This window comes from Pezoporus flaviventris, unplaced genomic scaffold (assembly GCF_033815535.1).
Source record: "Pezoporus flaviventris isolate CSIRO_AGI_PZ_B2104156 unplaced genomic scaffold, CSIRO_AGI_Pfla_v1 ptg000063l, whole genome shotgun sequence".
NCBI classification, from domain to species: Eukaryota; Metazoa; Chordata; class Aves; order Psittaciformes; family Psittacidae; genus Pezoporus; species Pezoporus flaviventris.
This window is the reverse complement of record NW_026892611.1, coordinates 4,869,191-4,895,960: the sequence shown is the minus strand read 5'-3', so window position 1 is coordinate 4,895,960 and position 26,770 is coordinate 4,869,191. Positions and strand designations below refer to the sequence as shown.

The following is a 26,770-nucleotide window of genomic DNA, read 5'->3' as shown; positions in this document are numbered from 1 at the left end:
TACTGCCCCATGGACATCAAACATCACAGGCAGAAATGATGCTGGTGGGAAAAAATGTTAGGACAATTGAGATCTCTCCACAAATCTGGCTGAGGTTGAGCAGAAGATTCAAGCTGATGGCATGGAAAAACGTGAAAAAATAACCTAATACATGAGTGGACAAGCACACATGTGCAGTACAACAGCAGAAGCTTCATTTTCTTAGGAAACTGGGCTAAAAAACTCAACAGGAATACAGAGAAAATCCATGAAGCAACCAGATGGTAGGGAAACTGGAACAGTAGCTGTAAAGTCCCCCATCTTGCTCTAAAACCCTTTAAAAATTCATCAAATGAAGTAATGGTGTTAAAGATGCTTCTCCCTGGCCAGAGAAATGTTATAACATCCAAAACAAATAAGTGCAGTGGCTTCTAAAAAAATTATCTCCTTTTCCCCAGAGCTGAAGGATTGCCATGATCTTTACAGGTAGTCTGTGTAATATCTGGCTGGATCCAAAGGGAAGAGCAAATAAGGAACTAAATATCATCTGGGAAATTCCTGGGCCATTGGATCTGGCATTCTCTGGGCAGGATGCATCAGTCAGGGGACACAACCAACTTCCCAAAGAGTCTTTCCTGCTATTCTTGTACATCTTCCTTTCATTGCTGTCCATGCACTAGTCCCTTCCCTCCCTCCCAAGGAGACAGTAACAGCTTGAGTCATGATTAGCCCATGCTCTCTGGCATGGGAGCAACATGAACAAACATGTCCATGTTTGTAGCCAATATAGTTAAGGGACTACAAATCAAGAGTTCTGCTGCAGACACATAGGTTTGGCAAAGTCCTTCATCTAGGAGAAGCACTAAGTCACTTTGTCCCTTATCACCTGCCTTCACTGTTGCTAAAAATAGCTTTAAAGATTAATTTTTTTTTTATTTACTTTGTGCAAAAACTTGGCACCTCAAATGCAATATGAGCCCAAGCTCCCAAAGCGAAGTCTGGATAGCCCAAAGAGTTTCATTTTGGCACGGGGAGGATGCAAAGAAGGGGAGCATCAAGAGCTCTGTAATGAGGTGTAAAGATTTAAGCTGCTGCAATAAAATGCAGAAGTCTTTGTTTAATCAGTCTCAATTCTGGTGTGTAGAGAGACACAGGAATGAAAGTGTGCTCAGGCAGATGGCTTTTGCTGTAGCTACAAAACCAATATAAGTGGGTCCTGGAAGGGTGCCTTGGGATTGAGAAAAATAAGATCTGGTGCATAGGGAGCCTTAAAAGAAAGCCCTAAAATAGATCCTCCCAGGGAGGAAAATCTTTGAGGAAATTTGTATTTTCCAACTATTGATACCAATAAATCGAAATTCCCCAAAACACATGGAAAGGCACATTTGGGCTATATATAAACATATCTATTGCAGGAAGAGAAAGACAAGAGCCTCCCTGCTCCCAGCCCGCCTCGGCAGCCTGCGCAGAGCAGTAAACACACCGGACCATTTTTGGAAGCCAAATTTCCTCAGACTGCAATGCAAAGTCATTGGGCTGTGAGTGCAAGTGAGACCTAAACCTTCCTCTTGAAGAGTTTTTCTTTTACTTCTGGAAAACTGGAGTGCTCTCACTTTCTGGGAGCAGGGCTGGTTATCATAAGGCATTAACACACATGACTTTTCAGGACATTAATGCATCCAGATTAATTTAATACCTTTTGCAAAGACGTATGGTTTGCAACCATGAGTCCTTAATACACAGTGCACAGACACACATGTGAGATTCACTATGTATTTGCTGGTGCTGCTACAAGTAGAGACTAAAACTGGACACTGAGAATACTTTCAGCCCTGACCCTCCATACCCACATCTACCCTCATCCTTATCATACTGTACACAGCATTCCTGCTGTATGTAATGATTTATTGGTATAAATCCAAGAAAATACCCCTTGTTTCAGAAAATGACTAAATAAAGGAGATCTCCTTGCTGGTAAATACTGGGTTGGAATACTAGCAATAAAGTTCCCCATGGTAATCTATGGGGAAAGGGTTTTAAAACCCTTAGACCATTTTCAGCATTTAAAGATGCAAGATGGAAAAAAGTCCTCTGAAATATAGAAAACAAGATCTGAGTGACAAGTCTAACGGATATAGTGCCACACAGGCACTTCATGAGAGACAGACTTCCTGGTTCGAGGACTACAAAGCAATAGGAGCTTCAGATGGGTTTGTGCTTTCTTTTTTCCCCACCTTCTCCAGAAAACTTGAAATTAAAAAGAGGAAGGTCACTTGAAAAGACATCACGTCGCTAAACAACTGATGCTTCATGGCTGCCTTTGAATTCTGCGTGGCAGAAAGGAAGAGCTGCGGATGCCAGGTCAAGTACAAAATATACACGTTTTTCTCTGAAAGCTGAACATGTGAGAGCACAGTAGGACAATTTAAAACCATAGTTGCTGTTTGTTATTTTTTAACTATGGCCCAAGCTGATCCTCGGCTTAAACTGCCTGGAGGAGACGACTGCAAGGACTTGATAGCTCTGTATCTCCAGGGCAAGGGCATCACACTCTAAAGGGATAAAGACCCCTTTCCATTCCCAAATGGGCTTAAACCTGCATAACTAAAGACCAGTCATTCATAAAGGCTCACCAGCATTTCATCCATTCACCCAAGCTCCTCTTAGCCCCCAAACTCATCTTCGTCTTCCACAGCCAGCAATCCTTAGCTTTTTGCTGCCCTCTCCCACTTTCTGCCACTGCTGCCCCCAGCCTCTGCTGCCCAAGGGGTTAAGTTTAGCCAGGGTTAGTAAAACTTCCCCATCTTCACCTGAACCACAGTTGGTTTGAAAGCTTCTGAGCTGATATTAAAAGCTAACAGAAAAGTCAGCAACAAAACAAAAATCTCTGAATTTCCCTCTCTTCCCCCTTCAATAATTCATCTGGAAAGATGAAAAGATCAGTTTGGAAATGGAGCTTTTATCCCTTGGGAACCTGCAGCATGCATGTACCAGCCTACTGTTCCCTCCTATGGGTTCAGCTCTTCTATAGGACAACAGGACCCATACCGTGCATCATCCAGGGGCTTCAAAGAAAAGACTGATGGCATGGCAAAAGTTTATGAGAGAAAAACAATGCAGGCTACTAAAAAGCTCTAAAGTCTCCAGGCAAAGGGCTTCTGTGGCTGGAAGCTGAAGGCTATAAACATACAAATTAGAAATTAAGCAAGAATTTCTAATGGCAAAGGTGATTAACCATTGGAAAAAACTACCTTGCTGTCTCCCTGACAAGACCAGATGCCTTACTGGAAGACACGCTTTAGCGAGTGCAAGCTACCAAGCTTGGTATTGGAGTCAACAGGGGGAAATCTAATGGCTTGTGATATATTGGTCTCCAGATTAGATGCTCCGACACTCCTCCAGGGCCCTAAAATCCAGGAGTCTGTGAAGGCACCCCAAGGGGCTGAGCAGCATCAATGCCGAGATGATGCCACCTGCAGCTGGTAGACCTGCCAGCTCCTTAACACTGTCCCAGGCACCTTCCACCTCCCCTTCAGTTCATTTTTCCCTTTCCAAAACTGCCCAGTTAATACTGCCAAGGGGAGAAATGACCACCCTGTGCCTACCCCAGGGATACCTTGCCAGCATGCAGCAGGGACTTCTCCTGCCCTCACCCATGCAATCAGCTTCCCCATCACTCAGGAGGTGGAGGTGAGGACAAAGTCAACATGAAGCACTTTTAGCTGAGCACACATGGCAAGTCAGTGGTGCCAGAAAGGCTTTGTACCATCACCCGCATCTGCTCAGACAATTACACCAACAAAACCATCAGATTTTTTTCTGGAACACCCAGCTCATTTTTTTCCAAGTAGATGAACACAAGAAGATAATAGAGATCTAACTGATAGAGCATAGAGTAACAAGGTCCTTGTTGGCAGTAAGAAAAAAGTACCACAGGCACGTTAGCTGAGATGAAGAGAATGTCAAAACAGTGAGGAAGTGTCCCCTGTGTCCCTATAATGCGTTTTCAACAACCATTTCCTCCTCCACTCACAACTGTTGAGGGCTTGCTTATTGAGAGTGTCTTGAGGACAGTTTTCTGAGCATGCTTCTGTTCATGTAATCATGTCCAGTTGCCTTCAATTCACAGGCATAAATCAGACATGAAGACATTATTAACAGAGATTCCTGGCACCCCCAGCACACTGAGCAAGCATCCTATTTAAGAAAACAATATACAATGGATTATTCATAACAGACCAAGTGCGTCACAAATGAGTAATTATAAACATGAAATGTATCAATAATGACAATTTTTTTACAGCAAAGTAACACACTGCAAATAGCCTGTTGGTTGATTATGTATTATTAATGAAATGCTAAAACATTTAAGATTTTTAACAGGACAGTTAATTACTCCCAGTAAATATGACTTATGCCAGGCCTCTTCTTTAAAGGAGGCTTTTGGACATCTGGTGAGGGTTATTTTTTAAAAGCAATAGCTGAGGGTTCCTACAGAAAGTTCCCAGGAGCTATGAGGACTGAAGCCATCAACACACATAAATGAGCAAGAAGGAAATTAAAGAGGTGAGGGTAACCCAAACACTGGAATAATCATATAAATAAAGGTGGATCACAGTGCAAGATTCAAACCAAGACACACTACAAGCATTTTCCCACTGCCAACATTCAGGGCTACTAGTTTCCTTAAGAAAGTGTCTTCATAAAAAAAACTGTGGCCCAGCTTTAAAAGAGGATCCAAATCTAAAAACAGCATCCCAGTTTACTTGCCTGGAGAGGGTCAACTGACCCAAATGAAGACCTGCCCCAACAGGAAGTTTCCAGAACCACCAGGCTGGTTATTGTTAACTGCTATTAAGCCAGGAATGGGCTATGGTGAGAAAGGGTTCAGAGACTGTTGTGTTCATGGCACCACTTCATGCAGATAACTGGAAGCATCAGCTGCAGGATGCACAGGACTTGTAACACTACTGCCAAAGGTGGCCAGGGCATCCATGAAATAGTGCATTGCCCAAGCAGAGCAGCTGTTTAACACCAACCACTACCCTATATCGATGCTTATAGGAGCTATATAGGTAGATCCCAAACCTGCAATGACATCTATGCATGCACAGAAGTCAGCAGAAATGGAACTTCTTCAAAAGGTAAGCCCTGGAGCTCCAATGCTGCAAAGCTCTGAAGCACACCCTAGGCTCAGCAGGATCTGAGCACATGCTAGAGCACCTCATCATCCAAGACCTTAATTCACAATAAACCAAGTACTATCAGAGAGAGCTGAGCTGCCTCGAGAAAGCCTGCACTTCTTCCTTTGTGAGCTACTGGTCTTTGGAAGATTATAGTAAAGCTGTTCCAAGAAACCAAAACGATCATTTCCTGCTGGAGCTCAGTATTTAGCTCTTGGGGTGGCACAAATTACAGCATCCTTATTTTTATTTCAGTATTTATTTGAAGGGAATGTACAACAGAAATCTGATGCTGGCTGTATTTTAAACCCACGAGCACTCTGTAAACAAGTTAGACCCAGAGAGATTTGCATGTTTCTTCTTGAAACATAAGGAGAAGCAGCGAGACTGAATAATTGAAAACAGTTATGGCGACTTCATTTTCTTGTTTTTCCTGGGATTTGCTCTTGGGCTGACTACTCCCAACTTTAATACCTGGCAGGGATGATCAACTATTTGGAATCTCATTTGCATTACAGTTGATATGTGACAGCTTTCCATGGGGAAATCACTGCCCCGGCAGAGGTCAACAATTTGCAGGAAAAAAGGGTAGAGAGGACATTTTTCTTAAAGTGCAGCTTTTAAAAGGGGTCAGAGCAGAGTACTTAAGATCAAGGATGAAAACATAAATATATCTCAAAAAACACATTACTGTGACATCTTTGGTAGCCTCTGGAAATGTCCTCAAACCCTTTGAAAAGCTTGACAATTACTGGCACAAACTTGTCTGGGTCTTCAAACACACGCCTATGGGGCACACTTCCCTTGGGGGCGGCACAGCAATCATGGGAGACAATGGCAAAATTCCAGTTACCTTCACTGGGACAGGTTGCAAGCACCAGCAGTGCTCATCCAAGCCAATGGGCTATTTGCTTAGCTGTTTGCCTAAGGCTTTGCAGGATTGGGCAACCCTTCAAACTGATGGTCGTATCTATGCAAACAGCTATGGTCCTGCAAACAGAGGAGAATGAAGAAAACCTCATTGAAGTGGATCAGTCCTGGTGCAGGCAACAAGCTCACTGCAACTCATTAACTTCAGCGAGGCTCTGCCTTACTGACCTCTTTGCAGAATCAAGCCCCTGGCAGGAACATGTATAAGACGCAATGAGGATTTAGGTTAGGAAGGAATAAAGCCAAACTGGAATTTGTGCAGAGTATCAGTGGATGCTGTTCCCTCAACTGAACAAGCTTCCAGCTTCTCGGGTTGCTCACGTTACAGTTTAACGTGCCAGCATCAAGGATAAAAAGATCCTGAGGAAACTATTTGCACACAGCAGCTCTCTGCAAGCACACATGCCCACCACAATGTCACCTGTGCCATCCCAGGCACTTGGGATCCCCCAGGACACAGAGTGACTGCAGGCAAAGCAGCCACATTTTGACCCTTGCTACATTTACAAATAGCCAAAACCCTCCTGCAGGCACCACAGGGAAGAACTTCAATAAACACACAGGATAATGAAGGAAATACAGAAGGGTGAGGGAAATGGACATCTTAGCCCCAGAACAGCACCTCCAGCAACGTCTTCCCAGTGCTGCTAGGTACCAGTGCAGTGCTGGTGGTTCAGACACAAACACAGCAGCACCCATGCCTCGACACCCCACTTTGCAATGCCTACACCCCAGGAGGTTAGCTGAGATGCCACACAGCAGGGTATGGCCACAGGCAACAAACAGTGTGGATCCAAGACCTCCATCCAGGTTAAATGGCTCGATAATGCATGAAAAAGGGAGGTATATGCTGCCTGAAGGCTTCATCTGTGAACGGACCTAATGACAGCATACAGTGCAGATGTTTAAGGTTTTCTTTTATCATGCTGTAAAAATGTATATACAATTATGCCCAGTAAGCCTCCATAAGCAGACATTAAGTTCAAGGAATAAGAGGGCATCTTTATAACCACCCACTGAATTTCTATACATTTTGTGTACTGCCCATGGACTTAGGTTCAACAGACTAAATCCACACTGTGGCTTTAATTACCACTTGCTTAATGTCTTTATTCTGAGAAATATTTTCATGCTTTTATCAAAGTAGACTGTGTTTAATTAGAAGCAGACCTATAAAGCAGTTTGTTTCTATTGCCCTTTTCTCATGATAGCCCAAGTACTATTGCATAATACCCAGTATTTACTTTAGTTTCTTGCTTACACTTTTAACACTCATAGGTTAAAAATACAGTTAAAGGCTACTCAGTCTTGCAAAGCTTCTCCATGCCTATCAGTTCCCCAGTTAACGGCTGAGCTAACTAATATATCTTTAGCTGTGTAGTGTATAAAACTGACTTGGTATTGGTTACAGGACTCAAAAATCATTTGACTTTACCTTAGCAAGCCACCTGGTTAAAATAAATGCTCCCAGATCCATTCAGTATTCCCAGCATATTGTGAAAAGGCTCTGCCTGTTTCATTTTACATTGCTTAATAGGTTGCCTGGAATATTTCATGCTGAATCAATAAAGCTATATGTGCACAAATCGACCAAAATTATGTTTGTTAGTATTGCTAATATAAGTAGCTTCTCAATGGGTATTTTGTTCAGTTTACAGCAACTCTGGAAGACAAGACATGCAGAGCACTACCACCTTGCTACTGGTCAAGGAATGATTTTTGCTTAGAAATTAGGCCATTTCAAGAGAAATGAAATGAAATGAGAGGACTTGCATTGCATTGTAACTTACAGGGGAAGGTTTTCTGGAGGCTGTGGGAGATGCATGGGACCAGCCATTTACAAGTACCAAGCCTGGACTGGGATTTAGACTGTTGAAGGGAAGCCTGAACAACTGGCTACAAAAACGTTGTTTATATATCCATCTATATTTACACATACCCATATATTATGATATTATAGGAACACACTGCATCAGCATAATCCTCAAGCACATTATAACTGGATAAAAACTGCATGATAATGAAGTCAGGGAGAGTGTGAGTACAGAGAGAGTAGGTACGGCCCTGCTCCCTGCACAGCTGAGACAGGAAAGGATGGGGATTTTGGTTAAATTAGCACCTGGGCAAACTATTTCACATTAAATGTTATTCTTTCTCTCTGCAAGCTAGGTTTCTCCCTGGGATTCACTAGCAGGGAGATGCTTGCACAGTGGATTTGTTCGCTGATGAACTCCATTAGTGTGTCGGATCAGGCCAGGGCCTGATCCTTCCCCATGGAAAAGTTAAAGGAAGGTGTTGTGAGAACCAGGCAAGGTCTACACATCACCGAAGAGCACAGCACCAGAAGCCAGCTCCTGCAGGACAAGCCCTCTTACATATAATACTACAAGCCCTCCACCACCTTCCCCATCCCTCACTGGCCAACTGGGATTCTGATTGGTGATACACAAACTGCCTCTCCAGAGCCAAGGCAAAGCATTTATCTATGGGTACAGTGCAGAGGGGATTTATCTACAGGTACAGTGCAGACTCTGGGGAAAGAGTTAAGCATCCACAAAGACTCCAAAAACTGAAAAGATCAAGCTTCCCCTATCAAACCCTTCCCAGAAACAAACATTCATGCCAGTGGGGAAAGGACGCATGCGAAGACCCTTTCCCTCTACAAAAGAAGCCAGCTGGAATATTCCTTGTTTAAGAAAATGGCATTGGGAGCTCTTACCTGGTAAAATTTGTGTTCCCAGCTACCAGCACACCTACAGCACCAGGCTCTCATGGGGCATCACGCAAGGGTGCAACAGCGGATTGGTGCAGATCATGGAAGTTTACAGCCAGAAGCAAAGAAAAGCCAAAAACCAAACACAAAACAAAACAAAAAATCCCCCAAAAGCCACAACATGACCCAAATGATATCCCTGCAATGGTTGTCTCGTTACAAACAAGATGAGATGAAGGAGGGGTTTTTTACTTGCTCTGAGGCATCATATGGAGCTTAATCACAGGCAGTTACGTATATGGTTCTTTTGGCCTTCAATCAAGAGTGTCATTTCGGTGGCAGCTGCCTACGTGATGTAAGCCACCTGGGTGATCCAGTCCTTTGCCAATCACGGCCTTGTGCAGCTATTTTACAGCTGAACAATGGGGAAATCTGATTTCCCAGGCAATGAGGAGATCCTCTTGTAGTCCAGCAAGCACATTGAGTGAGACAGGATCGCGCACCTCTCCTCCAGTGGAGTTACAGGCAACCACAGCCCGGGCAGACCTCAGCAAGCAGCTCCCTCAGCTGATCTCGTCCTGCTATCATTTCCCGACGGAGCCCGTCTGTATCCTGATGACTTTCAGCACACTCCAAAAGCCACCGAGAGCCGAGAACAAGCTTGCAAGCACAGCGTGACAAGCTTGCAAGAACAGCGCGACACAGTGCAGCGTAGACTAAGGGGGATGCAGCTGCTACATGGAAAACAGTCAAACTTGGTGGGTGGAAAAGGTCTGAGCTGCTGGTGAGTAACAGGAGAAGCAGCTCACACTCAGGACACCAGCAAAGCATGGCAGCTCAGCTTTCCTTAATGCATTCCTTTTTGCTGCTCAAGTGGGGAAATCAGGAGGCAATCACTGCAAATCATGTATTAAATCTGGTGATTGAAATGATATCGGAAATAAAACGAGGTTGGGCTGAATACATTAAAGCTATTAGCAGGCATCTGGATGACAGGCAGGGCTTTCTTTGGGAACCTTTTGGTTGCCGACAGCGGCATCAGGAGGTGTTTGGGGCCAAATTCATCTGTCGGGTACGATTTTGACAGATTCATTAAGACCCATTTATTCAAACAGATGGTGGATGCTCTCTCTGCCCTGGGATCTTCACTCTTATCTAACTCCACAAGAGCAGGACACTGCATAGATACCGAGCACTCATTACATCACCCACGGTATGGACAAGGCAAGAGGCCCAGAAATGAAGAAAAAGAGGGTTTTTTTGGCAATAAAAAGTGATGTTACACTGCTCCATGGCAACTTGCCTTCCCCTTTTCACAAACATGCGTGGGGACCAAACACCAAAAGGGAAGGGGGGGGGGGGGGGGTTGGGGGGGAGAAAACCACCCATGAACAAACCATACACACGGAGGGATGGGGTACCAAGGGATGGCTGGAGGGGAAGCGCACCAACACCCGCAGACCGCCCCCCCACCCCAAACGCCATCCCCGAACCGCGCTGCACCCCGCTGGGGACCGCCCCGTCTGAGCCAGACGGTGGGGCTAGGGGAGCCCACGCTGTGGCCAACAGGTCTGTCACCCGTAGAGCACGGGTTGCCCCCCACCCGGGGACCGCGTGGAGCAGCTGATGCTCCCCATGCTTCGCTGTGGGTTCTCCCCGCCTCCTCCACTCACCTCTCCACCAGCCGGCTCCTCCGCCACAGGTTTGCTCGGCTCCTCTTCCCCCCCCAACCCCCCACCCCCCTTCCTCTAGATCGCTCCTGACCGAGTTATTCAGAGGAGGATGGAGGAAGGAGGCAGAGAAAGAGAGATTCGAGAGGGGGGTGGGGGGGGGATTAAATGAAATAAATACAATACAATTCAATTAAAAATGGGATGGAAATAGGTAGTGCCGAAGGCTAATGCCGAGCGCGGGGCGGCGCGCTGCGGCTCAGCCCCCCCATGGCCCCGCCGAGCCCCTCCGCGCCGCCCCGCGCTCCCCCCCGGCAGCCCCGGCCAGGGCGGCGGCGCAACGCCCGCCCGGGGAACACCCCCCTCCGCCGCGGCCCACCTTGCGGCAGGCCCCCGCTAACCCCTTCCTGGCCGGCACCTCCGTGCTTCGTTCATTTCCACCCCTCCACGAAACCCACGAGGGAAGCGGAGTGCAAGGGAGAGGGACCAGCTGCCCCGTCCATCCATCCATCCCTCCCTCCGGTCCTCCACCACATCCCACCTTTCCTCCCTCCCAGAGCTGTCAGGAAAAGACCACAACCATTATTATTCCACAACCCGCTACTCCACAATCCCTATTACTCCAGCGACCCTCTTAGTCTACAACCCCAATTACTCCATCAACCACAAATAGTCCATGTTCACAGAATCACCCATCTGGGGCTGAGCCCCTTAGAAAGCTGGCTGCCTAAACGCTCTCCAGGTCTCTTTTAAGCACGTGTGTTTAAGCTGTTTTTTTCTGGAGTTTTTTAGAAATGAAGAAACCATGGCTGCACATCTCTCCTGTGCACACAGAGGTGTGCGTCTCTGAACCTGGTGTCCCAGTTCAGCCAGCATGCCTGACTTGCTCTTTGATACTGAGGAGACCAGAGGAGCAGGTCAAGGAGCTCCAAATCACAGATGCTGGCAGCTCTAGGGGAGTCCTGACTTCTCCATAGTCAAAGAGCAAGTACTTGAAGGAGTGCACTCCTCCCGGCTTGCTGACCATCTTCTTAGGCTATTCTCAGCTGCACTAAAACTACCGCCACAGAGCACTTGGGAGATACCTTTCCTGATCACAGTCATCACCAGAGCTTGGTGGAGCTGGCTTGCATTTCCAGTTCCCTCTCTGAAGGCACCAGAAGCACTGCCCAGCATGGGCAAATCCACTGAAACAGCCATACCTGATGGAAGCTGGACTGGGTGCTTACAGTGGGGTGAAATTTGGATAAAGGCAGCTTAGGCTAAATACATAAGGGATGTTCTCACAGTGAAAACAGTTGACTATAGAAGAGTCTGTAATGGGAACCAAGCACTCAACTAAAATTGCCTTGGTTGAATCTGGAAGACGGCCTGGATAGCCACCCAGCATCTACAGCAACACTCCCACAATCATGTAAGGACTGAACAAAGCCTTCAGAGTAAGCATTGATTTTATGGCTCAAAGGTGTTTAATTCACATCCTGCCTGTGTTGTCCTTTTCTGACATAAAATCCTTCCCCTTTCCTTCCTTTCAGCCTCATAGGCGTTGGAACTGAAGGAGCTTTAAGGTCCCTTCAACACAAACCAGCCTGTGATTCTCATTTCTTATTAATTCCTAAATACATCCAGAATATCTCCAAGCTTGCGTCTGCATAAATAAGACCAGCCAGTGGCCCTTTCCTCTTGTTCATTGTTAAAATACAGAGCTGATCACGGTAAACCCTGTTATAAGATGTCCCTGGTGGGGTGGCCAGGGGGTGGTGATGGAGGGTGTGCTTTCTGTGAGACCACCTCAGTAATCAGCACACAGACTGCCGCATCAGGCTCCTGAAAATGATATGGTGAGAGAGAATATAATACTAAGGTGACAAAGTAATGCACTGAGAAATTATGCCAGGCAGGCAGGTTGTTGTCAGAGACCTGCCTGGCTGCCTGTTGGGGACCAGTGCTAGTTGTCACTGTCAGCACTGAGCTGTCACTCTGATAACAAGTGGTTTATTGCTTGATGTAATAGGCTACCAAGCTGTTGTAAACCAGTCACCCTGATTACATGTGGGTACCACCCAGCTCACAGGAAGATGCTCAGCAAACCCACAGATGTGTGGGTCCCAGTTTCATTTCAGGTGCCTTTTTTTGAGACTAAGGAAAGCAGTGGCCAAAGCATCAGGTGAGCACATGGTAAATATAGCAGCAATAAACACATCATCCAAGGGGAGGCAGGGTGACCCAGTGTGTGATTTAGAAGAGGCTAGTGTCTTAAAAATATCCCTCATAATATCTAGATGTAAGGTCTGTAGGGTCAAACTTAGACATAAAAAGAAGTCTTCTATTGAAATTACAGTTTTGCTTGGTTAGGGGTGACCCACTGTAATTAAAACTCAGATGGATCTGTAAGGCCACAGAAGAGAGGAGGGTCTGCAATTATCTCACACAGTGTCAGGGAGGGGGTTTCTAACCAGTCCAATTTTAAATGTCCTGACAAATACACATTCACCCACTCCAGGGGGAGGGTTCAGTAACACTTCACAGTCTAATAGGTCTCATGAGTAGGATAAGTTTTTCAACTTTCAGCCCACTTTTTTATACTGCTTAATTTCCTCCCATTATTTCTGATGAAACACTTTGTGGAAGGCGTACAATTGCTCCCTAGCCTGGATTTTCATGTTTTAATGATGGTTAATTATTCCAGGAGAAACTTTTTACTTTTTATTCATCTTGCTTTTGCACTGGATGCTTTATCCTGAAGTTTAATTAGCGCATTTCGGAACTAAAGATCCAGATTAAATCACTGCTGAGCAAGCTCTGCTCCAGAATTTATGATCACTGTGCACAGGCTTTAGTATACCTGCCAATGCAGGCAACTGAGTAATCAATCGATGGGTTATTTGGGAAATGAGTGAGCCAGGCAGGTACTGCAGCCTGGCCTGGTGCTGCTGCTCTTCCTTTCCTTGCCACAGCAAGGAAGAGATGGATGAAGGTGATGATGATGGGTAGAAAGGGGCAGCCTCCACCTCTTTCAAACCCCAGTGTGGGCATTGCACATCCTGAAAGCAGGTCCGGGATGCAACAGCACTGGCAGATTTGCATCTCCAGCCCTACCATCTGCTTGAATCCAAGGTTTCATTTCAGCCTATTAGAGAGATTGGGGCTGGCTGCAAACATCAGATGTAGGCATAGGTTTGGCACCAGTCCATCTCCTTTCCTGCTGCCTCAAACACCAAGATTTTGATTCCAGCTCATCTGCAAATGCTAAAAATGATTCAGTTTTGCAACAGAGTTCACTCTAGTGGAGCTCATCATGAAAGGAGACCTTCAAGGAGTTAAAAAAAAACAAACAAAAACAAACAAACCCAACCAACCCAAGAACTCCTTTTAATCACATTATCTCAAACAAACTAAAGCTATAGACAAATGCGATTACACCCACAAAAACCTGCTTGCTCCCATCCAAGAGCCCAAATACTTGTGGCTTAACCAGGGCCAGAACGTGTTGTGGAGATGGATGTGTACTTACACTCTTCCCTACTTGATAGCCAGAAAGCTCATGCAAGGGGGGTTATGTCCCCCCCCCAAAAAAATAAAAAATATCAACAGAAATGCCCATGTGGGAGAGAAAAGCACCTCCTGTTCATGCTGCTGAGCAGACTGGCTTCATTCCTTTTATTTATACAGAGCAGCTCTGGCACACTCTGTAATAAAAACGGATAAGGTTTCAAGCCCTTCACTAGCCCACAAAAATAAGCCGACTCTCTGCACAGGCACCGCAGGGCAAACAGCCCCAAACTTAACCCAGAAACCTCACAATGAATTTCAGCAGGGAGGGCTGGGGAGCAGGAGCAGGGGGTGTTGTTTTGTTTTGCTCTTAGAAAGATAGCCCTGTAATTTAGTGACTCAGACATTCTACATCCTTTGTTGCTTTTCATTTTCAACATCTTTAAGCTGTTTGTGGAGAACATGCTTATTTTTAGACTTTGCATCAGTGAGAGACATTTTAGCTGGTTCAGAGGGGAAAAAGCTCCATTGAGATTTTTGTGTCTGGGGTGTTAATGGACAAATTTCCTGATGGGGAAACAGCTTCTTCCCTTTTTCTTACTTTTATATCTTGCTCAGCATCTGAGCAGTGATTATCAGGCAAGAAGGGCTGTGCCCTTTGCTGCAAGTAGGGTCAGTCATATGCACCGAGGTCTGACTTGATGGAGGGAAGAGGAGGATGGTTGCAAGCACAAGCAGACACATGATGGGGCATGAAGAACAAATGGGGGCTCCAGGATTGCTGATCATCTTCCTCCCTCTTCATCAAATCTGCAAATCTTCAGCTTTGCTCTAGAAAGCCTCCATAGCATGGAGCAGGCTTTCAGCAGGTAGGTTCGAAGGAGGAAAACATCCCACAGCCAAGCACCAACACTCATTTCTCCATGCTGGGGCAAAAAAAATATGAGGGTTATTTTAGGTATCTTAGTGAATTCAGTTAAATTACAAAAATGGCAATGGGATTTCAGAAAATAAATGATTCCCCCCACCACCCCAAAATTTGACTTTGCAAAACAGAAGATGCTTCTTGAGCAAGTTAAGAGACTTGGGGTTTGGTTTACAGCATCTAACACCTCCTCTCAGTTTACAGCTCAAAATTCTTTAAGGGAACTTGAAAAATAAAATTATTATTAAAAAGGAAATTTCAAAATGAAAACTGGCTCAGCAGTCCCTCAAGGCCAGGCTTTACTTAAAGAAAAAAAATAAATGTCCAATTCTGCCCGCCTTTTTTTTTTCCCCAGTTTTAATTAAGTCAATCAACAACGGAAAGGCCTCCAAATGAAAACCACACAGGCACCGAATGTCTCCAAGCCTCCAGATGTGCATTCCTCCACCTTCCACTGGCAAGCTTGAAGCAGGCACCGCTGTGCACTGGCTGCCCCATATCACCCAGGCATGCTCCTGGCTCAGAACTGAGAGCAAGAGAGGTAGGGATGTGACATGTCCCTCTCCTCTGCACGCAAAGGACGAGAGGCGGACCCAAGCCATAGACAAAAACATCCATGGGAGCATATATACCTGATGCTGAGCTCTCAGGGCACATCCTATGGACTCTTTGCTTTACACTATGGTGATATCTGGGGTTTACCAACACATGAACACTGAAGCAGGCAGGACACTGTCCCCATGGTGTCCCCCGGTGCCAACTCACTCTGCAGTGGCACACACTGGGTTTGGTCGCAGCATGGCCCTGCGCCGGCTGCAGAGTGCACAGAACCAGCTCCCACACCAGGAACGGAAACTGCTCTTTGGCCAGCTCAAAGGACACATTTGTAATTTTGCTGAAAGCCTCAGTCTTAATGGATTGTTGGAAACACTCCATGGCTCGCTGGCTGCCACTTCACTCAGGTATCACAGGCAGGTCAAAGACACGCCGTTTATGTTCTGCAGTCTCCCACCATCACAAGACTCAAGGGTACGTTTGAGGTTCGTGGCTCATGTTTAATGTTTTACATCCTGTCCACAACTCTTCCTTTCGGGGATGTATGGCCCAAACCAGCACAGCCACAAACTCAGTGCAGAGGTCTCTGCTCTGCCCATTACCAGGCCACAGCTTAATGTTTGCATGAAACCAGGACTCAGCATCCTCTTAGAGGAGCTGCCACCATCTCCCCGCCACATATTACCATGCAAGACCATAGAATGGTTTGGGTTGGAAGGGACCTTAAAGTTCATCCAGTTTCAATCCCCTGCCAGCGGCAGGGACACCTCGCACTAGACCATGCCGCCCAAGGCTTTGTGCAACCTGGCCTTGAATATTGCATTTACCACTTCTGGTAGGGCCTCACCACCCTCACACTAAAGAACTTCTTCCTTATATCTAAGCTGAACTTCCCCTGTTCGAGAAAGATACTGCACGCTCCCTCGTACTGCCAACCTTCGCCATTTCACAGCACCCCTTAAACTCAAGGGTTTTGCTGCATCAAAAACCCCATGCAAGCAACAAGGAAACCACCAGTGAGGCTCCTGATCAAAGCCCAGAATGATGTGCCATCACGAGCACCAACTGAACAAACCAATGAAGCATATGGGGAGCAAACCCACGGTGGACACCAAGCCAAGGTATTGCAAAACCAGTACTACAGCCCTTTGCTCAAACACTAATGAGCCAAACTCATTGGCTGGGGAGCAGCAGCACTGAGAGGAGGTGGCTCAGGGAATGGGCTATTGCACAGCGAGAGCAAGGCACTAGGATAAATGTGTGCAGGTTGGAGGGTGAACAGTGTCAATAGGATCAATTTGTTCTATTATTTATCATGCCATATGCCCCGGCACTTGATCCACAAACCTGAGCCATCAGCTGTGAACACCTGTCAAGATTTGAGTAGTTTTCCACTTTCTGAGCAGAATAACTGAAGACAATAAGGCTTATTGAACTAGTGCTGAGCTCCAGAAACAGAAGAAGGCTTTAAAGAAAATCTCATTATATACATATATATATAATTAATGAAAGCTCTTCTGTGTTAGACTTAACCACAAAAAAAACTCCTTAGTAGACATGCTGCAGTGTAGCAACAAGGCTGGTATTTGCCAAATGCATGGTGGAGGGGAGATAAACAACACACTGTGCCCTCCTGCCTGCCCACAGGAAACCAATTCCCCATGTAGAAAGCCCAATAAAAACACAATTCTTTTACAAAAACCACATCCAATGTATATTGTTTGCCTGGGAAAAAAAAATAAAATGTTGGAGGATTTGTAACTTTGAAGTCCTCCAGTGCCATCAGAACATATTTTTGCCCCCTCCCAAAGTGTCTCAAAAGTAGCAAAAAACATGAAAAAAATTAATGACTGCTAACAGCTGAAACAGATGGTCTGCTGCGAATCCCCACAGCCTCATGCAACTGTGAGTCAAGCCACTCTTCAAAATGGTGAAGAAAAAAAAAAATAAATTAAAAAACCTATTTCCAAGGCTACCAGGCTTCCAAAAAGCCGTTCAGGCTTCCGAAAAAAAAAAAAAAAGAATCTCTTCAGGCTTCCCAGCCAGAAGCCAGCAAGAAGGGAGGGTTTGGCTGGTTTAGACCCACAGTGGGATCAAACTCAGTGCACCCCTTGCCTTCACATCATGTGCCCGTAGTAGGTCTGGATATGTTTGTGCTCAGCACAGTCCCATGAGATGCTTCACCAGGATGAGGTTTGACCAAAGGATTTTAACTAAAGGTTCCTTTATAGTAAAAGATTCCCAATTCATGCACCCACTGCTGCTCCCCAGCACTATTTCCATTGCCCACCCTTGGCAGCATCCCTCCCACCACACTGACTGTCCTCAGCAAGCATCCCGCCACACCAGCTCTCAATGGTTTGAGATGAGAAAGGCACTTGCCAGGAGGGAAACTCTGGTTGCCTGCTCCTCTGCTGCGGCTCCTCCTTCTCCCCAGGAGACTCGTCCCCTCGGCCACCTTCATGCTTGGGCTGCCCCTCTCCATGCTCTTCGATCAGCCCCATGAGGCAGATGAGACGGCAGGTTCTGAGAGATGTGCGAGCTCATCATGGAGACATTAAAGCCAGGAGTGTGACTCTGTAAGGAGCAGACAAAAACTCAACTGCATGCACTGTACCAGTTTATCATTTATTTAAACTCAATCTTTCAATAATTCATGCCAGCCTTCCCCTGTGTCGCAGGACAACAATGGCAGGAGCGCAGCAGTGCAGTGAATAACCACATCTGGAACAGATGTTCAGTTCTAAATAAAAAGCTGGGTTTGCAGAGAATGTTAAATGCCATGGGAATAGTGTGCTCTGGGACACAGGCCTGCTCCTTCCAGGGGGCAACAGCAATTTGCTCGTATGTTTTGCAGCACAGAGTTGGTACAAGTCAAATGAAAGAGCCAGGGTTGGCTCCAAGTGCAGCCCAGTAGTCATGAGAGAGCAGACCTGCAGCACCTGCAGGCATCCCCTCAGAAGAACTGGGCAGATGCTGACACAGTGCCTCTGAGCATGAATATGTGATGCCATGAGTCCTCCTGACAGCAGGAGGGACTCCATGAACACTCCAACCAGCACCAGCCTTGAGCACAATAACACAGGGTCCTTGCACACAGTCAAGAGTGTTTTCACCTCCCTCCCATGGGGATACTGCTGCTGTACAAAGGAATAAGCTGAGTCCAGCCAGAGTTCCTATGTTACAAGTATGAGGGTGCAAGCACTCTTGCATACGAGGAGGAGCCAGGGCCACCCATGCATTTGCCAAGAGAAATACAAGTATACCTGCAAGGCATCCACCACAAGTTCACCCACCCTCCAAAGCCCAAGATAGGGTATCCCCTTCACAAGCATCTCCTCTCCAGTTAGTACACAAGACCTCTAAGTTTGACCAATACCTTCTGCACCATGCCACTAAGCTCCTATCCATCACCAAACACCACCTGCTGCAACACTGCCATTCAAGACACCTGCAAACATTATTCCCCACCACCATGGACATACTTCTCCACACTGCCCCTTCTTTTCTGCATCCAAGACAAGCTAGAGTGCCCACTACTAGGACCCTTCATGGCTTGCCACCCCACAATGTCAGCCACTATCAGGTTTTTGTTGTTTTTTTGTTTGTTTTTTTTTTTTTTTTACACTTTGAACAAGCATTTTATTCCTTCCCTTATGCTGGTCCTCACACATGGCCAAATGCCACTAATGATCCACACATGTAACTTGTTATCCTTCCTAAAACCACCTATATAACAGATACAAGCCTGCTGGTGCCCTGAGACATACCCTTCTTATGCCAGCTGCCAGCCTTTACCTCTCTCTTCACCCCTTCTCATCTCTCACAAGCTGTTTGGCCTTGCTCTCCTGTCACTTGGCTTTGAAGTGCTTTGAAGAAAGAACTTACCTGCTATTTCATTTGCAATTGCACAGCACCTGACGCAAGACCAGGCTTCCAAGGTGTATTATTATTGCTACTACCACTGTAATTACTGACTCTGAGGCTCCACTTGAGCTCTTGATAAAGTCCTTCAATTTTTTGGACTACCTACCCCACTTGTCTCTGTGTTTCGCAACTCCCCCTCTTGCAGTTGGACTCCACTCTTTGTCTGGAGATTGCAAATTTACAGATGACTTTAACTGAGAATTTTCTGGCCAATAGTGTCTTGCTCTTACTCATAAATGTGACCCTTGTACCTTGCCCTGCTAAGCCAACCACTTAATGCCAATAAGAAGTTGTCTTTTTTCCTTCCTAGATAATAGCAGATTTTCCAGATTGTTTGGATAATGAAATAAGTAATGGCATTAGGAGCCCATTAATCAGTAATAAGAAGTGAATAACAGAATGCAGGATTGTCGACTGGTCCTGAAGGGCAAGCTAAGGGGAAACTGTGAGGAAATGGTGAAACCATTCAAAATCTGACTTCTACATCTTTATTTTTTAATACTTTTAAAGTGGCTGACAATCAGTTCTTTGCACAGGGGGCTCAGACTTGTGCCAGGTAGTCTGCTGCCCAGATTAAACCCTAGTACTTAGGACATCCCCATTACATTCACAATCCTGCTGAATTTCACATACAGGAGGAACTCACTTTCTGCAACTTCTTCCACTCCTTGGTAGCGGGGCATGGAAAAGAGGGAGGAGTCCACGAGGGCCCTTCTCCACAACCCCATTAATGGTGGTGGTAGAACACAGCTGACATCTCCAGCAGGACTTTCCCCTGTGAGCTTGTTCTGACCTGAGCTACATTTCTCCAGAAGCATCCCCAGGAGGAAAGGGCTCATTGGTTGGAACTAGCACCAGCGGTTGTCTTGCCAGCAGGTGTGTAACAGGAGATGCTAAAGCACATCTCACATAAATACCCGAGCAAAGTCACCCTTCAGAGAAAGCAGCCAGCAGGGTCACAGTCAAGAGCGTGCACATTTCTATCAGCACAGAGGCCAATTTATTAGTCTTTGCTACAGAAAACGTGGTACCCTTGGGGCTCACCGTCTTCAATCCATATTTATAAACGTCTCTCCCAAGGGACTGCTCGGCTGTGTGTAACACAGCCGATGACAGCTTCCCTCCATCTTTATGGAAGGTACCAAGAGGCATAAAGCAGGGATACTAGAAAGAGAGACATCCTGGTTAAATGCCATCTTGAACTGCTGAGGACCCATCCCCACATGGAGCCACAAGTACTCACTCTGGAACAGAGGAGCACCAGGAACACAGCCACCTTAAAAAAACTGCTTGTCAAAAGGAAGAAGCAAAATGCTTTTTAATCCCCTGCCTAGGACACCTCGTCTGTATCCACCTTCAGCCCATCTCCCACTCTGCCAGTGATGCTGTGAACACATCTCTGCCTTGGTGGCAGCCGTATCACTGAAATGGTTAAGTGGGAAAGCATTTGCAACCCAGCCCCCTCAGCTGGCCAAATGCTGCAGCGCTCCTGGCCTCAAATTTACTTTCCTCTTTTGCTCCTCGCTCTCTCGTGCCAAACGTAAGGATCTGGCCTGCTCCACAGCCCACTTTGCCAGCATGAGTGCAGTGACTCATTCAACAGCTCTTCATCACAACACATTCTTTCAATGGGACTTTGCTTTGGATGGCACTTGTCTTCAAAACCTGATGCTGGGGAAAGGCAGGTAATGCACAGACACAGGAGGCAAAGAAAAGAGGGGAGGGAACAGTGGGATTGGGTCAAAATACTCATTTTCTTTTTACTTCTCCCAGCAGATAACCAATTTTGCTAATAAGAGGAGAAAGTCAGCTCAAAGGAGAAAGAAAGGTCCTCACATCACTTACTCAATTTTGCTAATAAGAGGAGAAAGTCAGCTCAAAGGAAAAAGAAAGGTCCTCACATCACTTATTCCATCAGGCTGACACCTCTTCATCTCGGGGAATTTAACATCTGTTACATAATTCAGAGAACATGTGGTTATTTTCCAGCCTTATTAATAGCTAAAACCCTAAGACTTCAAATGAAAATCAGCAGCTGCTCCAGACTTCACCTCTCAGAGATTTAGATGAGAGCAGGTACAATGGCTGGCTGCAGGTCAGGGTTTTCAGTCACTCCAGTGCTCCTCATTACAAGCCATAAAGGACATAGCTTGGACTGAAGCTGAGACATCTGGATTTCCAGATTTTCCTGAACACTTTTTTCCTTTCACATCTCATTTTTCTTTCCAGCGGAGGCAGAAGAAAGGATCACAGATACAAGAGATGGCTGGAAGGTGGGAAGGGACATAGTGTATCATCATCACCTTCATACACAAAACACTTTCATTCATAGGGTGCTCAGTAACATCCAAGATTACTAACACATCTTACAGGCACTTTGATGTAAGGATTTTCTTCTTAGTGCATATACTGCCTTTTAAGTTGGAGAACAGGCTCAAGAAATGCACTTGGCACCTGGAGTATTGAAAAGGACTTGGGCTGTTCTGCTCCTGATGAGAATGGAAGTACACCACCACAGGCATACCCCTCCACTCAGTAACCATAGAATGGTTTGGGTTGGAAAGGACTTAAGATCACCTAATTGCAACCCCTCTGCGGTGGTCAGGGACACTTCACACTAGACCATGTCACCCAAGGCTCTGTCCAACCTGGCCTTCAACACTTCCAGGGATGGGGTATTTACCACTTCTTTGGGCAACCTGTTTCAGTGCCTCACCACCTTAAATTCTCCCTGACAATATTTTTAGTAGGATTCAGGCTGGACAATAGCTTTGGTAATGGTGATGCTGTGGCTGAAGCAAACACATGTGTACACTGCTGTTACCAAAATGCAAAACCTGCAGCTCATAAGTCATATTGTGCAATGGCAAAGATCCCCCACCTTTGTCAACTCCAGTCCATCTAAGCATCAATCATCTTGTCATTCACTTAATTTTCCTCAAGCAGTTTGATCCAATCCCAAAGTCATGCATGGCTTTAAGCCACGAAGAAAAAGCAAACCTGACAAAAGATGGTGACTAATGCAAACCACTTCATATTCAGGCACTTAATAAAGGCCAAGAACATTTGACAAGACAAATTCACCAGACACCGCCGGTTGCTGCAGAGCTGATGTGGCTGTGATGGAGCACTAAGCCCCCCTGGCTTCAGACATTCAAATGAGAGGCAGGTGATCCATGCCTGGGAGCATGGATCCATCAGTCAGACAGATTCAGAAGAGCAAAGTGCATGCCTAAACTTCAGGATACCCAAAATCAGGAGCTGGTTTGGCTTCAATTATGAGAAATGCTTAAAAACTCATATATCATCCCACCAGGAAAAAACAGTAAATCGTTATTTCTTCATGTCCAGTGACTATCTAATTATTTATACAGAGCAAAACAGAAGGAGAACGTAAAGGAAATCCACCCAACGACATGATACAATCCTGGAGGCAACTCAACTAGGAGGCAAGAGTCCTTGGCTTAAGATTTTTTTCAAACTGAGTAGAGAGATGCCTTCAGCCAACACCCCCCCCCCCCCTTCTGACTCACTTGGATCAAAGACTGGTGTGCCTCACTGACCCTAGAGACTGCAAATCACAATCTTCATGTGGTCAAGAGCCACATCTACTATGCCCCAGGCAATCCAGGGGAAGAGGGTCATAGACAGGACTCACACCACAGCATGAAGCTGGGTTGGGTTTGTATCCAATTCATCTATCTCCAGCAGTCCTTTCTGGCTTGTTTGCTCCCAGCCCAGAGATGTGGGTTACTCAGCTCTTCACATCACCCCCTGGAGAACTTGCCATACAAACTAGAATGATCTGCTGCAAAAACTAAGTAAGCTATTATTCTAAATCTGAATTCACCAATTTCAAACAATGTTTCAAACTGTGCTTTAAGATCAAAACCAGAAGGTACCATTTTGGCAGAAGAAAAGAGCTGTCAGCATCATAATATGACTGAGATCGTATTTTTTCCTTCCTGCAGCTGCCTTTTTCATCTCCACCCAGCTGAAAGTTCACTCATTTGTACCTTCATAGGCAGCGCTTCATATGTTTTTCTATCCACAAAGCAACGCTTATCTGACTACATGGATCTACAAGAATCATTTCTTATTCCTTTCTTTGTACCTCAGCTGATCCTGTAAGCCTTTCTGGGAGAACTTTGTTTAAAACAGTATTTCTCTATAAATCCAGACATCATTGGATTCTTGTAAGGGATCTTACATTCGAACTGTTCCTTTTTTGCCTTCATATACTCTTCTCTAAACCTGAAGGGCAGCAGTTCTGGGGTTCACTGGACATAACCCAATTTAGCAGCATAACTATGGATCCACAGGATATTAGGGAATGAATGTGCCAAGTACCCAAGAGCTCCTGGAAATGTAGAAATCTTCCAATTATGACTGTTAACCGACTGCACATTGTTCACAGTCTTCAGAAAAAGCAACTGGCAGCATCAGCAAAATTATAAATGGAGGATTAGGAGTAAATGACCTCCTATTCCTATTGTGAATTTGCCATGTAATGAAAGAAAAACAGGAAGGAGCCCTGCCAAGGTATGGGGAGTTAAAAAACAAACAACAACAAAGATGAGAAGGGTTTTAGTTGGCAGAACTTGCAAATTATTCCTGCTCTCTTTCACCCAACTTCCAGAGCGTAATTGCTGTGTGCTGCCGCTCATTCATCAGAGATGCTTCTGCTGCAAAGGTGGAACCACCAGTTTGCCACCTTGTGCAGATCAAGAGGCTGCCATCCTCAAAGAGCCAACCAGGTGTGGTCAACAGGGAGGGAACCAAATAGAAATAAGTTTTAGATCAAAATCTGGCAGGTCTGGACCTAAGCTAAGCTTCAGCAGGTATTTATAAGGATGGCTAGTTGGAAGGCCAATAGAATAAGTGTAAGATAGTGAATAGTTATTCTGAGCTTCAGCCTCTGTTGACCAAAGGCTGTACAAATCAAGACCCTGACATCTAAGAGATGCCCAGACTTAATCAGATGGTGCTCAGTAGTTATTTGAGAGCACAGATATGCTCATCTATCCAGCTAAGGCAGCCCCTTTGACCACATTTATCACATCCTAGTCCTGACCTCCATAGCATTAGCTCCCAGTAAAGCCAGCTACAAAGCTAAAACCAACCCCAATTCACACTGCTACTACCTATACTGGCAGGAAGAGAGATCCAGAGATTAAAAGCCTGGCTAAGGGTATTTGTCAGGGAGCAACAAAGATAGATCTGCTTCATGGTAGTAAAATCGGAACCAAGAGACAAGGGTGACCCTAGCACCAGCAGTGCCCTCACCATCAGAGATCCTACAGGATCTGAACCTGGCAAGCAAAGCTGAGTGCTGATAGCACCCAGAGAAGGTGAGAAATTAGGTCCAAGATTAACCCCAAAGAAGTTCAGTCAGGAACAAATAGGCCTGAAAAAAAGCTACAGTATAGATCCATCCAGGAGACAGAGTAGAAGAAAAGTTACCTGCAATATAGAGTTGAGATCCTTTCAGAAAGCAAAGACCAGCTGAGCACTGAGGCGCTTGGAGCACAGCACAAACTGAATGCAAAGGCCCAGGGCTGAGCTTAAATGGGCTCCTGGCACAGGCATGGCTGAGCCCCAGGTGAGGACGCTTGGGGCAATTACTGCCTTCAGGGCTCTGATAGCATTAAGGCTCCATCCCAGCATTCAGAAACATGGTGTTGAATAGCAAAGACCTTGTCACCTGTCCTGGCATCTTAAATAGTGCTCCTCCGACAGCTGCTCTATGCCACTGTGAGAACCAGCTGATGCTTGTTGAAGTATGAAGCAATACATGCTCCTGTTGCAATCAAATGCAAAGCAGAGAACTGTCCTGTTGTTCTAGATCCATGCGTGCAGCTTTGCTCTGGCTCAGGAAAGCAAATGTGAGGGTGTATAAAAACACCAGTGAACTTGCTTAACCTCAGTGTGTGCTCATGTGCCATTGATTTAAGTTACTGCATTTGAAGTTACATGTTTGTCTGAAACAAGACTTTGCTAGCAGCTCTTGAGTTTAGCAAAACAGCTCTTCCTGTGCTTATGTTGTTTCTCAGCAGCGCTTTGAGACATTATTTGTCAAAAAGTTCTTCATCTCTCCAGCTTATATATGTTAAGTAAGTACTCCATAAAGCGTGGGATGTATATTATAGTCAAATGTGCTTTCAAACATTCTTGGGGTTTTGGTAAACAAAACATGTTCTGGTTTTAAACTCCCAAGTTTTACCTCATGCAATATCACTGTACACAAGTTTTCATTTGATTATACATATTATTAGCTGTGCTCTTGTGTGTCTCGCTCCTATTCTACTTATTTACTTTGAAATAAAAGCCAGTCATCTCTCACAGGGCACTGCAATTTTTATCTGATTTTTTTCTGCAAGATGTTAGCAAAACATATTTAAGGCTGACCCTGACACCCATACTCATTTTCCTTCAAACATTTCAATTATTACTTAATTTAGTCCAACATGAATAGTCCTGCAGCAACGCCTTGAAAATGAAAGGGTTTTTAAATTGCCCATACTGATGTTAATACTATGACTTCACTCAGTATGGAGGATTCTACCTCTAAATAGATCTGTTGCTTTCTGGAGATGTGGTTTAGATGGGAAAATAATAGGGCTTGCCTTGGGCCAAAATGGGACACAGATGGTGCAAAGGGCTGGAACCCAGGTCCCCCTCCAAGGCCCCATCTTCTGTAGACCAGTGGCTGAAGAGGGACTGTAAGCACCTCCAGCTGGCATTGCTGCCTTCTGAGACTTGTTGCTGATTGATTAGTACTATCCAAAGCAGGCAGGAGTGTAGAGCAGAGTTCAGAGCAGTTGCCTTTAATGATTTCATCGCTGCTACAAGCCAAAGCATGGGGCTACTCATTTGGGTGGGGAGATCAATACAATCATCACTCAGATTTTGTTGGGAGGAGGCTGACTGGTGGGGCTGTGTGATGCCAAGGGACACACAGGGTAGACTACATCTAGCATGCTTCACTTGAGGCATGCTCTGTAAAATATGCACACACTGTTATATATATAGTATGTATCATTAGAATCATAGAATCCCAGACTCGTTTGGGCTGGAAGGGACATTAAAGCTCATCCAGTTCCAACCCCTGCCACACGCAGGGACACCTTCCACTGGAACAGGCTGCTCCAAGCCCCTGTGTCCAGCCTGGCCTTGAACACTGCCAGGGATGGGGCAGCCACAGCTTCTCTGGGCACCCTGTGCCAGCGTCTCAGCACCCTCACAGGGAAGAGCTTCTGCCTAAGAGCTCATCTCAGTCTATCCTCTTTCAGCTATATATATACACACATACATATATAGGTACATATATATACACTATACGTAAAGTATACTAAAAATTAAGAAGGTGCTTGAAATAAAGAAGAAATTGAGAGTA

General features: G+C 45.5%; 1 protein-coding gene across 3 annotated transcripts in view; it reads right to left on the bottom strand.

Moving 5' to 3' along the window:
• The window catches only part of CALN1 (calneuron 1), a 133,173-nt gene that overhangs the window by 98,757 nt on the left and 7,646 nt on the right, over nt 1-26,770 (bottom strand). The window contains exon 2 of one of the 3 annotated variants that reach the window (XM_061470330.1): nt 17,826-18,024. In XM_061470330.1, coding sequence (XP_061326314.1) covers nt 17,826-17,951 — 126 coding nt within the window. In that variant the 5' untranslated portion in view covers nt 17,952-18,024. Of the gene's footprint in view, nt 1-8,811; nt 9,476-10,478; nt 10,799-17,825; nt 18,025-26,770 lie in introns of those variants that run through there. The other 2 variants (XM_061470331.1, XM_061470332.1) reach the window with 2 other exon arrangements.